The sequence below is a fragment of the Camelus dromedarius genome, chromosome 15 (genome assembly GCF_036321535.1).
Source record: "Camelus dromedarius isolate mCamDro1 chromosome 15, mCamDro1.pat, whole genome shotgun sequence".
In the NCBI taxonomy this organism is placed as follows: Eukaryota; Metazoa; Chordata; class Mammalia; order Artiodactyla; family Camelidae; genus Camelus; species Camelus dromedarius.
The window spans coordinates 45,699,324-45,714,168 of NC_087450.1; the positions used below are offsets into that span (position 1 = coordinate 45,699,324).

At 54.9% G+C, this 14,845-nt stretch overlaps 1 protein-coding gene across 1 annotated transcript in view; it reads right to left on the reverse strand.

Moving 5' to 3' along the window:
• Positions 1 to 9,389: 9,389 nt before the first annotated feature.
• Positions 9,390 to 14,845, reverse strand: part of KCNK3 (potassium two pore domain channel subfamily K member 3) — a 35,068-nt gene continuing 29,612 nt past the window's right edge. The window contains exon 2 of the mRNA XM_031466719.2: positions 9,390 to 11,070. Coding sequence (XP_031322579.2) covers positions 10,148 to 11,070 — 923 coding nt within the window. The 3' untranslated portion in view covers positions 9,390 to 10,147. The remainder of the gene's footprint in view (positions 11,071 to 14,845) is intronic.

A 14,845-nucleotide genomic window follows, 5' to 3' on the forward strand; every position in this document is an offset into this window, starting at 1 on the left:
GAAATACCCAGTTGGTTTACCCATTTAACCTGCTGGCGGGGCGTCTGGGTCATTCCCATGTGACATTCTCACTGTTACAGTAAAGCCGGCAGGCCCTGGCTGTGTCACCCACTCCCTGTGTGCATCTCCCCTCTCCTTGATGAGCCTCAGCATTCGTTTCTAGGACATGAAGAGGACTCATGGGTCCTAAGTTCCCTCCTGCTCTGACAGCGCTGTCTGTAGGGTTCCGCATTGTTCCGGCACCCAGCGGCCCGGCCCGCCCACCCCGCTGTGCTCATGGTGATGGGAGGGCCAAGCCTGGGCTTGGTCAGGGTCTGGGTGCTCTGAGCACTGTGCTGGAGCCCCGAGAAGGAAGTTCCTGCTCCTCATCAGGTCCAGAGGTCTCAGGCTAAGGACTTCGGAATTAGAAAGAACTGCCAGACCTGTGCATGAATCCCCTACCGTGCTCATCCAGGCTCTGCTCCAGGGACTGAGCCTGCCTCGTGTGCAGCCCCACCCGCCGCTGGCAGCAGAGAGCGCAGCTGCCTTGAGGGGTGGGGGCCTGGGCAGGGGAAGCGCAGGTGGGTCTGCCCCTGCTCTCCCTCTCCGGCTGACCGGCTCCCTCCCTGCCTCCCGGCAGCCTCAGCAGTGCCCTACTTAGACCCCGGGGAGGGGTCTGCCCATCTGTTCACCGCGATGAGCTGGAGGGGGCGGGGCGGCAGCAGATTCATACCGCATCTGTGGTGCCCGAGCTGGAAGATTAATCCCAAATCATTCAGGTCTCTGGAACACTGGACTCGTTTCCCTGCAGCCTGAAGCCGCCTCTCCCCCTACCCGCCCTCAACCTGCTGCTCCCTTCCCTGGGGCTCAGAAAGGGCTGTGCTCAGGCTCACCCAGCCTTCCAGAGGCTGCTGAAGCAGCACCCAGGTCCCTAACTGCCTGGGAGGGAACTTGGGAAGGTGAGAAAACAGCCACAGCCTCAGGGGCAGAACCTGGTTCTGCCACTTACTGCTTGGTTGGGTGACTTGAGGCAAGTGATGTGACCTCCCTTACCTCCTCTCCTCACCCAGGAGATGGAGATTGTTGTTGTGATGAGGATCAGGTAACACACCTAGCCCAGCTCCTGGCACTTGTTTAATAAATATTCTCTGCTCCCACCCCAGCCCCAGCTGACCTAAGGGTCCTGGACGTCAGCGATTTCCTGTGGCAGATCTTGACTCTTGGGGTCACCTGAATGCTCCAGTGACCCCCCCCCCCGCCCCTGCCTGCAGGAACAGACCAGTTGCCTGAGAGAGGAGCTGAGTAGGAGCCAGCTGGGAAGGAGATGAGATGGGCTGTGCTCAGCTCAGGAGCTGCGGCTGGGTGTGGCTGGGCAGAGCTGAGCTAAACGGAGACGAAGGCGCCCAAAAGAGGTGGAGGGGAAGAGGGTGAAGGCTGAGCTAGGCGAGGAAGCACCTGCTATTTTCAGCAAGCCCAAATCCCCAGCCCAGGTCACTGACATCGTGGGAGATTAGGGAGCTATGGACTGGAGCCCAGTCACCTATGAACACTGATTAACAGACGATTTTAGAGCACAGATAAAAAGAAGTGGTAAGTAGCTGGAGCCATAGCAGTTCAACAAGAACATGCTGGAGTAAATGGCACCCCAATTTAATAGTCCTCTAATGGGTCCTGCTCTTTTTGATATTTTCATCAAAAGTTTGAATAATGGCACGGAAAGTTGGATTATCAAATCTGTGGGTGACTTGGAGCTGGGAGAGAGCAGGAGTAGATTTAATAGTGGAACCAGGCTTCAATACCTGGAACAGCATCAAAAACCTGGAACCAACCAGATGAGATCTAGCAGTGCCAAGTCAGTGGGATCTTGCACTGACATTGAGAAAAGCAACTGCTCCGTGCAGTGCAGGAAAGAGCTAGCTCAGAAGGTACATAACAGGCACTGACTATTTCGCTTACCCTGGCATGTGTTACCTGGCATATGCACAGTCAAGGGCAAAGAGAGGTCCTCAGTCCTCCCCGCCCTGCATAAATAAGCAGGAGATCAGAGAGGGGAGGGAGGATCACATTAGTTGTGAGTTGTCAGTCTGGGGGAAGAATTCTGTGGTTCCTTCCTCCCCGGGCTTAGCCAGGTCGGGGTAGCAGGCTCCCAGGAATCATGCATAGAAATTACAAGAAAGGGAGATGGGATCTTCTTCTCAGCTTGGATATCTGCTTAGAAATGAACTTACTGCTCCATCCTCTGCCTATCTGAACAAAGGTGAAGAGTACTGGGGAGACGTGGCAAGGGTCCCTGGGGGCTCTTTGCCCTCCCACTATCTCACATGGCCAGGATGTGTGAGTGTCCTGTGGGCCAAGTGGACACTGGAAGGTGGCCGGGCCACTTTTGGAATTTTACAGTATTCTACCCAACAGAGCAGGCCGTGGAAGCCAGGGGAGGCTGTGGGGGGACCTCCAAGGGCTAGAGCCCCATGGGTTGCCCCTTTCTAAAAACCCCACATGGGGCCCTAAAGAACCAGTGCCTGGAGCCAAGTCACATGGAGGGCTTCCATCGCCTTTTTAGTTCCTCTTCCCCACCCAGAGACTGTGGAACGGCCAGAAATAGGAGGTGGGGGTGGGGGAGAAGAAGATGCTTCCTCCCCTTTCTAAGTCTCTTTGGCTGAAGGATGGTCTATTCTGGGAACAGGGAGAATACGAGCATTAAAATGGATTTGATGTTAAAGTTTTAAACTGGACTAGACTGGAGTTCCTTATGCCTGAGTGACCACAAAGCTCTGGGATTGGTCCCAGCTGTTATTTGAAAGACAGGAATGGGAGATTCAACCTAGTGTTGCTAAAGGCTGGAAGGCAGGAAAAACAAAGCCATTTCTTCCTTGGGGTCCACCAGGTTCAGACAGTGCAATAATCCTGTTGCAGGAGCCTGAGGGCTATGGGGCTTTCAGCTGCCGATAATGGAAAACTGACCTGGGTCTTTTACCTTCTGTCTCCTATGACAAGAGGGCGTGAGGTCAGGGGTTCCTGGGGCTGCTCAATGTCCCAGTGACAAGTAAGCTCTCAGTCTCTTCTTTCAACCATCCTCACTGTGTCCACAATGCCTTCTCTCATGGTCACAAAATGGCTGCCACTATTCCAGGCATCACACACAGACCTGGCAAGTTCCAGTCAAAGTAGAGTGGCATTTCCTCCCATCTGATTCATTTTAAGAAAGCCTCTCCCAGTAGCTCCCAACAGCTCCTGGAAGACTTCTCTGAAGAAACTATTAACCAGAATTGAGCACACTTATACCTAATCCAATCTTTGGAAAGATGCTTGAGGTTACTGTGATTGGCTTAGTCCCTAGACCTGGGGCTGGGGAAGTGTGAGTACCTGAGGAATGTCAGCCCCCTGCCATCAAGGCAGAAGGCGCAGGGATGGGTCTTGATTAGGTACCAATGGTGTCTGCCACAGTAGTTCTCGTGACAAACTCCAGGAGAGTTTTGCTGGGCTGCAAAGCAGCGTGAGGTACTGCCCATGAGTCAGATGCACTCTTAGCCTGCATTGGTAGGAGCGTCCAGAGCAAGGGAGGGGATGGTCACTGCCTGTGTATGGCTGGACCACACAAGGCAGATCAGGCTCCTGGGGCAGAAAGAACCTGAAGCTCTTCCAGAGAAGGGAGTTGTGCTGGTGAGAGGTCCAGATGCACTGTCCACGGAGGTGTGGTTGGAAGAATAGGACATTTAACATGGAGAAGACTGAGATGTACCTGTCCACGTAGGGAACCATCCTGAATCCTTAAGAGCAAAGTAATTTCCTGTGGCTTCAGAAGGCGCAGCCAGAACCAGAAGCAGTCCTTGTCTCAACAGCAGGAATATGGTCAATGTCTCCATATGCTCATTAGAGCTGCTGCTCAGTGAAGGAAGAGGCTGCCTCAGAGAGCAAGGGTCCTGTAATTCGAGGCTATGTGACCTGGCAGTGAAGACGTTGAGGTGATTCTTGTTTTATGGGGAAGCTGGGCTAGATATATTCCAGGCATGGGTGTGTGCTGGAAAGTGCTTGGTGCTTTAGAGTCAGAGGGTCCTGGGTGGGGCTTTGCCCCTTACTAGCTGTGTGACCTTGGGCAAGTCATTTAACCTCTCTGAGTCTTACCTTTCTCATCTACCAAAATGAGAGTAACAGTACCTGCCTCACAGGGTGGTTGTGAGATTTGCCATTTGCAGCACATAGTAGATACTCAATACTAAACATATCCTTAATTCTCGGGCATGTCTGTTACGTCTGGAGAGAAGCTGGCGCTATCTATCTAGTACCTCCTGGCAGCCAAAAGCTTCCTTAGAACTTTTTCTGGACTGCAATGAGGCCAGAGTTTTCATGACAAATGTGAGGACAGAGCACAGCATAGCCCAGGCCAGGCTCCCTGCCCCTGCAGCATCCTGAGTCTCCCCAGTTGGACCTGGGCAATCTGGAAGGCCAGTACCTCTCAAAGCCTGATGCTGGGTCCAGTGAAAGCCCTGGGATGTGGGCCTTTTCCCTGCCACTGTAGCCACTGGTCATGTGCTCCTTCTTCAGGGAACAGGAACAGTGGAACAGTGGTGATTTAGGGAGTTGACCTGAGTTAAAGGCTTGACCTTTTCCCTGGAAGCCTTTGGCCCCTCCGGCTGAAAGGCAGGGGTTGTTGGCTGGGTGTTCTGCTGCCCTTAATCCAAAGTCCAGGGCTCTGGGCAGAGTTTGCACAGGGCACATGGTGAAGTGGGTAAAGTGTTCATGATTTCTTGTCTTCTTCTGCTAATGAGTTCTGTGAGCCATGTCCACCTGGGGGCTCCCCAATCCATGGGAACCAGCCTGGCACACTGTGTGGGACACTCAGAGCCCAGACATATTAGGGTGGAGCTGCAGCCCTGGTCCAGCCCATCCATCACCAAGGAAATGCCAGTAATCTGCTCAGCACACAGATACGGAGTGAATGTGGAACAGTCCTGGCTCTCAGGACCTTGGGCCTTTCTTTAGTTTTGTCATCTGTAAAATGGGAGTGTTAAATCCTTACCTAAATCACAGAGTTGTTCACCAAGCAAATGAGAGCATGAAGTGAGAGAGCTTTGTGAATGGAAAATGCCCTAAATGTGGATTTTGGGAGAGTACTTGGCCAGAGAAGACCACAGAGGTCAATTCCATCATAGCTCCCGTCCTCAGGAGGGCGGCACCGCCCACAAGGCCCTCCCCTGCAGCTGGGCGACTGAGGGGTGGGCGTGTGAGTCTCCTGGTGTTTGTCCAGATGCAGATGTGGGAAATTTCCAGCATCAGAGTGACTCAACCTCAGAGATTAGCAGCTTTTATCTGAAATCAGAGTCAGAGAAGGCTGGGCCCCTACTCTGAGTGGGTGTGTGGGAGCAGGTGGGGAAAGAGGCTATCTGGAAACCAATCCTGGCTACACCACTATCTTGTTAATGACCTTGAGCATCTCACTTCCTCTCTCTGAACCAAAAATCTCTTCCTCCCTTCCTCTGGGAAAGAAAAGCTGGACCAAGAATCTAGAGGAGTGTGTGTGTGTGTGTGTGTGTGTGTGTGTGTAGTTCTTTGCAATCTTTGACCAAGGTGATGCTGGTGTTGTTTCAGCATCATTGCCGCCTGGGCAAGAGGCGGGGACTGTGTCCACTAAAGACTGGGCTGTCTGGGGGACCCTCGGGAAACAGAGTCTCTTAGCCTTCTAGCCTGAACCCAGCTTTGGGAGTGAGAGGGGGCCTCAGCTTCGTTCTGCTCAGTGAAGATGAAGAGCTTCACCCTGGGTTGGGGAGGCTGGTGTGGTCAGTGTGGGCTGCTGCATTTTCCTCTGACAGTATGTCTGTCCTGAAGAAGTTCTTCCCTGGCCCTGGACACCCCTTCCCTGCCGTTGGCTTCCTGGGATAAGTTGTGGGGACACTGTTGGCCTTGGTGGGGGCAAGGCTGAGCCTATCAAAAGAGCTCGAGGGTCCTACATGTGGGAGTGCAAGGACCTGAGGTGGATCAGAATTTCTTGGCTCCTGACAGATCATCAGGATCTGTCATCTCTGAAGGGTGACATTTTTGGTTACAGCCTCCCCTCTCACCATGGTTCTGAATAAGAAGTGACATGTCTTTAACAGCTCTGTGACTTCCGCCAAACCTTTGCTGAAGACATGGACCACCCTGGGGATGGGATGCAGTGAGGTGTCCGAGAGCTTATGCTTTGGAGCCATCGGGCCTGGGCTCAAATCCCAGCTCTGCCACCAACCCCACTGCCTGATTTTGGTAAATGAGCTGCTCCGAGCCTTGGTTCGAGTTGATGCCTAATGGGGAATAAGATATGTGTTTTGTAATGTCACAGGCTTCAGTTCCAGAAGGACTGCTATGTTAGACTCCTTTTAGAATTTATTGAGGAGGAAGGATCAGCCTTCTCTCTTCATCAGACAGAGATTTCACTAGCTCAGCATTTCCCAAAGTGTGCTCCGTGGGACCCAGAAGGTGAGGAGACCTCATACAGAGGGTCTGATGCTGGGAGTGAGTTTGGGCAATGCTGGGTTAAGCACAGGTAAACAGCTGTGTCTGCTGCAAGCCTTTTCAGAGCCTTCCCTGAGCTAAGATGTCTTAGGAAGCTCCACACATGAGTGGTGTGTGCACATTTCCCCAGATTTGTCTGACCAAGGAACTCTTTTCCCACAAGGCATTCCATGGGACCCATTTGGGGAAGAGTTAACACTGCATGCCTCTTTCTCTCTTGGCTCCCAGGGAGCTTCTGTCTCTATTTGAGGCTCACCCAGAGTCATCACATCAGCCGGGATCTTGGTATATTTATACCCCACCCCACTCTGTGGTGCTGGTTTTCTATTTCTATTTTGCTGTACGTATATTTTTCCATGCAGGAGGCTTTAGACGCTGGGTGGAAGTGAGGAGGGTGGGGATGGCATCATCTGGAGATAAAGAGCCCACGCTGGGACCATGGGTGCTGCTGAGCCCTGAGGAGCCCTGAGGGCAGGGGCTGGGGTGCAGTTCACCACTGCCATGATTCTGATCACCCGTCAGAAGACTGAGATGAAGGTAGCCCCTTGGGAATTCCTTTGAATTCTGATTATTTTGCCCCAGGCAAAGAAGAAAAGAAAGCGAGTGTCAGCAAGTTTATGTCCTGTAGGAACTGCTTAAGAAAGTCAAAGCCACCTTGTACTGGTCACTGCAGATCTCAGAAATGACATCAGAAATAGCGTTTCACATGAAGGCTGGCTGTGTCCTGCCTCCTGCAGGTGCCATCAGTTCTTACTTTGATCCCTGAATCAATCCCCAGGAAATAGGTCTCTCTCGGTATCTTTCAATTGACCTATGTGGGTAGGTGGGAGGACTGGGATAAAGTGCCCCTACCCCAACCCCTTTATTTCTCCAGTGTATTTCCATCTGCAGGGAACACACCATTAGCGGGGAGAGAAATCAGTTTAGTGGGTTGTGACCAGCACCTTATAATGTGAATAGAGTAGAAAGTATGAGAATGCATTGACTACAGTAGCGGTTAGGTATTGTTTCATGATAGACAGACAGGAAGACAGACATGGGTTGTGGTGTCAAAGGCTACTGTGGGATGTACTCAGTGACATCTTGAAGCCACTGGCTAGCTGATTTCAGGCTCTGGCACCAGCTGGGCAGGGGGCCTCTGCTTCTGGGTCTGTCCTGGGCTCTGGGACCCAGCCCCGGGCAGAATTGTCCCTCCACACCCAGAGGAAAATGTACCCTAAAGAGAGGGGTCTGTGATGTATCTCACACCTGAGTGCACCTGCTAGGTGGGTCTGCAGATCCCGGTGGGGCATGGCCGCTCCCCGGCAGCGCCAAGGGTATACAATAACAGAGGCAGCTGAGCCTGAGCCTGGTCTCCATGGACAGCATTTATTAGGCGCCATTCTCAGTGTGAAGACAGATAGGCAGGAGGGGCTGAGGGGAGGCCGTGGCAGCTGCGGCCTTTGGGGTCCAGGGGCTGCCCGGGGTGAAGGTGTGGGCGGGGGGGCACGTCGCCCACACGTATTGCATATTCTGTGGCAGTGTGCCCAGGCATAAGGCATTGGGGAAGCAGAAAGGCTGCCTGCAGTGGGAGGAGGGGATGGGGAAGCAACACTGGCCTTCCAGTTCCCTAGGAAAGACCCGGCTGGAGACCGAGCAGTCTGCCATGCTCTGTGAGGGCTATTCGGCCTCCCTTCCTGCCACCTCCTTGCAACTTTGGTTGTGGCTCCCTCGGGACTGACGGGACAGGACCCCTCGAGGGCAGGGTCACATGGGACAGAGGCAGCTGGCACTGCCCCTCACCCCAACATAAACACAGAGGGCACCCCTGGGGCCTGGGCCCTGTTCTCTGTGGCACCTGGGCAGCCAGCTCCTCCCTGCTGAGATGGGACTCACACACTGGCCAGGCCAGACTTCTTCCCTCCCAGGGGGGCCCAGAGGTGGGAGCATATGGCGGGGGTGGGGCTGAGGCTGATCCCTGTGTGAGCACCCCTGCCACCACTCCAGCTTCCCTGAATGCCAGGGCCAGCCTTGCTCAGCAGTGTTAAGGAGCTGACATAGGAACAGTCAGAGGAGTCAGTATGGAGGGGGAGAAGCCCCTCACCCACTCCTCGAAGCTGTCCTGAGTTACGGTCCCAGCTCCTGCTGTGGTTCCCGATAGTGGAACCAAGGGTCTCACCTCCATCTGCTGCTCTCCATCTGGGCTTCTGGGTTGCAGAGGGGGAAGGCAGTGGGCACACCTGGGAGGGGTGTTCCTTGCTGCAGCTGTGGCTTATCTCTAGCTACCTGGAATGCAGGCATCAATGCTGGCTGTGGAACCAGGGATCATGTCCCATAGGATCTGCCTGCCGGCTCTCTAGGCTCCTCTGCCCAACTTCCAAACTCCGAAAGCCTTTCTTCCATGAGCCCCAGACCTGTTTATTTGGTCCCAAGGACTTCCTGTTTGTAAGAGGCAGTCCAGGTCCTACCCTGCCTTGTGGCCAAGTGGAAGAGAGGCTGAGCTCGGCACTGGCTCAGACCTGGGCTCTGGTTCTCGTCTAAGGCCCAGTGGCCCACACAATGCCAGGGTGTGCAGGCCAGGAACTCTGCTTTTGAGAGTGGGCAGAGGAGTGAAAAGGAAAGAGCACTTAGGCTCGGAACAAGCAGCCTGGGTTCTTGCTCCCTGTTGCCTTTTGCTACCTGTGTCACCTTGGGCAAGTCACTTCACCAGTCTGGGTCTCAGTGTCATCCGTCAAATGCAGATGAGAACTCCTGCCCTGGTGACCTAACTGGGATGTGGTGAGAATCAAACGAATGGGTAGTCTGGACAGGGTTTTCAAACTCATTCCACAGATCTAAGAGTGGGGAATTATCAGCAGCGGCCAGAGATGGCAAGTAGCAATTTTCTGTTTGATTCCAAGGGCAGTGTCTGGAAGGCTGGACTCCCCACCTCCCACCCACCCCCGGCCCCCCATAAGGATGTGACTGAAAGCCAGTTAGCTCTCACCTACCAGGGGAACCTTCATGCAGACAGCCACCCTCTTCCCTTCTCCGCCCCTCCTGCAGCCTGCCTATAGGTACTTCCATCTGCCTGCCCTCTGGGGACTAGCTTTAGGGACTGCTGGGTTTCCATTTCCTTCATAACTGCAAAGCCATGCAAAACAACACAAAAGGTAGTGGGAGACCGGGAGACACAGTTTGGGGATCAGGAAGGGGAGTGGGGACTGAGTGGGGGTGACCTCGACAAAGACACCCTGGCTTTTGGAGCCAAGGGAAGGTGGGAGACCTGGCAGGACAGAGGTATAAATAGAGATGCAAACTTACACGGAACACGAAGTTCCCTCCGGAAGGAGGAGGGGGAGGGGGTGGGTGTCTGGATGCCAGCAGGGCCTCTGCGGACTGAGGAGCTCCTTAGTTTTCTAGAGGGATGGGATGCTCCCAGCTTCTGCCTTCCTTCCCCCGATTCCCCCCTCCCCCCAAGTTTCACATTTCTAGGAATTTGCAGGGCACAGATGGGGGCTCCAGGGGTCTTCAGAGCCCCGGCTCCTGCCGGCTGGTGCAAGCAGGCACAGTCGGAGATGGGGGGCTGGGAGAGGGGGAGAGGGGTGTAGAGGCGCCCCATGGAGCCGAAGGCCGCTGGGGCAGCCTCCCCGCTGACCCCTGCTGCTCCTCTGGGCAGAAGTCCCCGCCCGCGCTCCCAGGTGCTCCAGGCCCCGCGGGGCGTTCACACGGAGCTCCTGCGCTTCATGAGGCCGCGGAAGGTGGACAGGCTGTGCAGGCCCGTGGACACTGAGCTGATGGCGGAGCGCTGGGCCCCGCTGCAGAGGCATCGGTGCGAGGGTGTGTCGCTGTAGCGACCGCCCCCTCCCGGCGACGAGTGGCTCTGCTCGACGCACGTGTCGGACGTGGAGAGGTCCCGCGGGATGATCATGGGAATGGAGTACTGCAGCTTCTCGCGGCTTTTGTACCAGAGGCACGAGCACATGGACTGGAAGTGCAGCACCTCGGCATAGACATTGCGGAAGCCGCCGCCGCCGCCGCTGCCCGCCGCCGCCGTGGACGAGGCGGTGTCCGTGGTGTGCGCGCTGCCGCCGCCGCCGCCCGCGCCGCCGCCGCTGCCCGCCTGCCCGTTGCGCGTGAGCAGCGCGCGGTGCTCGGCGTCGCGCTTCTCGTCCTCGGCGTTCATGGTCATGAAGCGCAGCACCACGAGATTGAGGAAGGCGCCAATGACCGTGAGGCCTGTGAGGATGTAGACGAAGCTGAAGGCCACGTACTGCGGCTGCGTCTGCAGCGCCTGGTCCTTCTGCAGCGCCACGTAGTCGCCGAAGCCGATAGTGGTGAGCGTGATGAAGCAGTAGTAGTAGGCCTGGAAGAAAGTCCAGTGCTCGTAGTAGGAGAAGGCGGCGGCGCCGATGCACAGCGTGCTGATGCACGAGAAGAAGCCGATGAGCACCATGTTGGCCATGGACACGTCGGCGCGCCGCATGCCCAGCCCCCTCTTGGCGCGGTGCAGCAGGTACTTCACAAAGGTGTTGATGCGCTCGCCCAGGCTCTGGAACATGACCAGTGTGAGCGGGATGCCCAGCAGCGCATAGAACATGCAGAACACCTTGCCACCATCGGTGCTGGGCGCTGCGTGGCCGTACCCTGGGGGAAAACGGGGGAAGAGGCAAGAAAGCACACGCTATGGGGCTGCCTTTTTGGAAACTTGCCTCCCTTCCTCTTCTCTCCCCTCTCCGCCCCAACCTGGCAGAATCTGGCTCTCTTTCCTTTGCCCGAAGGTGGAGACCACACACAGTTATGGGTGCATCCTTGTCCCCAGGCACTGTGCTAGTTCCTTACTGTTGATTTCTTATTTATTCTCGTGACCATTCCATGGGGTAGGTAGGAAGGAAAGAGGAAACAGGGAGGGTTAAGTAACTTTTCCAAGGTCAGACTGTTTGGAAGCAGAGCAACCTACATTTGAATTAGAGTCTGTTTGGCTTCAAAGACCCCACCGTTTTCTATACCCAGAGAAGGAGCTGACTCATACTGCCGCTGGGAACTTCATCCTGAGGCAGCATGGATTAGGTGAGGGGTACTGGCAAGTACTCAGTTGGGAGACCTGGATTCTACTTCAGTGTCTGTGGCCTTTGGACCTGTTACTTGTCCTCTCTGGGCCTCAGCCTCTTTGACTATAAGAGGTGGAAGTTGGGCTGAATGAGCCCTGACGTCCTGTGATTTCAGTGTGAAGGGAGGGAAACTGGGGCATGGATGGCTCCCTGATGACTTTCTTGCTGCCAGCCAAAACTTACGGGTTTAGTTGGCAACTGGGGCCTTCCAGCCTCCCAGAGGCAGCTGGCCCACTAGTGTCAGAAGAGGAGAAAGGAGACAGAGTCCCATACCCCTCCATTAATTAGTGCTCTAGGGTCCTCATTAGACCCAGTCTGGAGCCTTGGGGTCATCCTCTGTGCCTGGCCCCAAAGAAGGGTCTGTCCTTATGACATTGCCTTAGTCAAAGCAGGAGCCTGGGTGTCCTTCCATGTGTTACTGTCACCAGTCAGACAACCTCAACTCCTATCATACCCCACCCTGCCCTTCAGCCCTCACTCAGCCAGGAGCCAGGCAGGGGCAAAGCCTTCCTCCGAGTCAACCATCAAATGGCCTAAGTCCAAAGTTCTACTTGGAGACCTGGAGGGGAAAGGACCTGTGAGGAGAACTCAGAAGCCCTAGGCGCAAGTTCTGGCCCAGTCACTAGTGGCTGTGTGACCTGGGGCAAATTACTCCCCCTCTCTGAGCATGTTTCCTCATATGTAAAATGACATCTACTGGTTTTGGCCCTGCTTCCTTCACTGGGCTGTTAAGATATTTATCACTTTTATTAACAGGATTATTATAATAAAATAGTGCTGACAGGCTTTCCATTTTCCCCTCCGGTCTAAGCCTTATCAAAATGTAACCAAATGCTTCTTCTTCCATGCAGCCACCCTGGATTGCTCACAGCTGGAAGTGATCCCTGCTTGGAGTGGCGCTGAGCATGGTCAGCTTTGAAGTCCTGGGCCATGATTACCATCCCCTGCTCTGTCCCTCAGGGCCCTCAACTATGTATGTACAACTAAACACTAGCTTGGGGTGGAAGGTTGGGCACTGCTGGATGTTGTCATATTCTTCCCTAGTGTCCGCCTCCACATTGCCAGCCATGCCCATGGGGTATGTCCAGAATATGTTTGATGAGTTGATGGCAAGGCAGGATACTGACTGTTTTGATGTCTGATCAAATCCTGACTCTGCCATGGACTGTGTGTTTCTTTTTTAACCTCTCTGAGTCTCAGTTTCCACATCTATAAAATGGGCTAATAAGTAGAACCTGCATTACAGGGCTTTGGAAAAGAAATAAATGAGATAATGTGTATAATACACTTAGCCTAGAGCCTGGTACATATCACGTGCTCAATAACAGCTCACTATGGTTAGTAATGAATGAAGTGCCAAATTTCCCTCACATTTCCAAGAGATCCCCTGGGCTGGGGGATAGCTCAGTTCCAGTAAAGTTGGCATCTCTGTTAGCCCAAGGCCATGTGAATCTTAACACACAGGGAGGTCTGGGGACTGCTGCCTAGGGTGTGTGAGGCTGTGGACTGCCCTGAGAATGGGCTCCCCTGTCCCCTCACTGTGGCATCTAGCTGGTGACTGTGTCACCCTTTGCTAGGGGTAGGGATAGCTGAGCTCTTGAGCTGCTGTGCCTGGCCCGTCTGCACCCCAGCAGGGTGAGAACAGATTGTGCCTGCCAGCTTGGCCAAGGCAGCCAGACCACAACTCACCTCGACAGCTGGGCAGGCTCCGAGCCACAGCAGTTTCTCGTCCTGTCCTTCCCGGTCCCTCAGGCCAGCACCACGTGGGGTGTGGGGGAGGGCAGGGCACTGTGGCCGGGGCTGGACAGGGATTGGGAGGTATGGACCAGTCCCAGCTTGACCGCTTGCTGGCGGTGTGACCTTGGGCTGATCCACTCCCCTCTCTGGACCTCTCTTGTCTGGTCTGCACTCTAGGGGATTGAGCTACAGCTGTTAAGCCCCACCCTGGCTGCCACTGCCAGAGCTGCCGTCAGGAGTAAAAAAAAAACTGGAGATAAAAGTCCTTTAGAACCTGTGGAGTTTGTGACAGAAGTAGCAGTGATGGGATCTCATGGGGGATAGTCGGCCTGAGGGTGCAGTCCTAAGGGCAGGGCAGTCTTTGTGGGGTCTGGCAGCCGTATCCCATGATCAGGAAAACGGATAGCCTCTCACAACCACTGCCGCCTTGCCCTGGGTTTCTTCTTAGGCTGTGACTGCTCCTGATCCACTATCCTTTAGGAAAACCCAGTGCCTGCCTGCCTGGCAGCCTCACTGCCCCCTGCAGGCTGCCCACAAGCCCCCCAGCTTCAGGAAGGCCCTCCCTGATCTGAATATAGCCCGAATCCCAACAGACGTGCCGGCCCCTTCTTCCCCTAGTGCCATCCTCATGCTGTCCTCCTCCCTGTCTCTGTCTGTCCAGATACTGAGTGCCCACTTACTTTCCCTGTCCCCCAGCCAGAAGTGACAGCTCTGTTCTCTGCCTACCTCCTGTTGAATTTAGTGATTTTTCAAAGCAAATGGCCCATGCAGGCTTAACCAAATGCTTTTAGGCCACAGCCTCCTGCCCTGTTATAGTCAGTGTCCTGTCCAGGGTCCCAGCCTGGACATGCCTCACCCTTCAGGTCAGATGCCCCCTCGGGGCCCACCCTCACTTCTTTACCACAGGCTGAAGCTTAAGGTCTTATCCTTCAGATACATTCTTAACTTTAATGCTCAAAAATTTCCTGCAAGGCCATTATTATGACTATCTCCGTTTTATAGTTGGAGCAGTGAGGGCTGGAGAAGCGCGTGAGTTGGCCAAGGCCACTGGGACTTTCTGACTCATCGCTCATTCTGATGCCTCAGAGCCAATTTAGCTCCAAGGAAGGGCAACCAGGATGGGAAACTGAGGCCCGAGGGGAGAGCATTCCACCTGGAGCCTGGTCCTCGGGCACTGCCCTGAGCTGGAGGTGGCACAAGTGGTGACAGGGATGTGATTGCCCAGGGAATCAGATGCTACTCCTAGCTTCAGGCCTGGGGTCAGCCTGCCCTCCCCGCCTCGCCTGCTCTATTGTCACTGGGTGAAAGGGCAAGGGAGGACCTGCTGACGTGGGCGCCCAGTTTGGAGGGGCGCCAGCTGGGGTGGAGCCACTCCCAGGGGGCCCAGGAACTTCTGGGAAGCAGCTGGGCGTTTGGCAAGGCCTGTCTGCCTGCCAGTAGGCCTGCTGCCTGCCGGGTGCTTGCCCACATCAGGCTTGGGCTTACGAGGGAGAGAGGGCAAAAGGGAGTCCCCCATCCTCTCCTTCCCACCCAGCCCTGCGTGCCTCTGGGTGAGGGGCTCCCTCTGTCCTTGT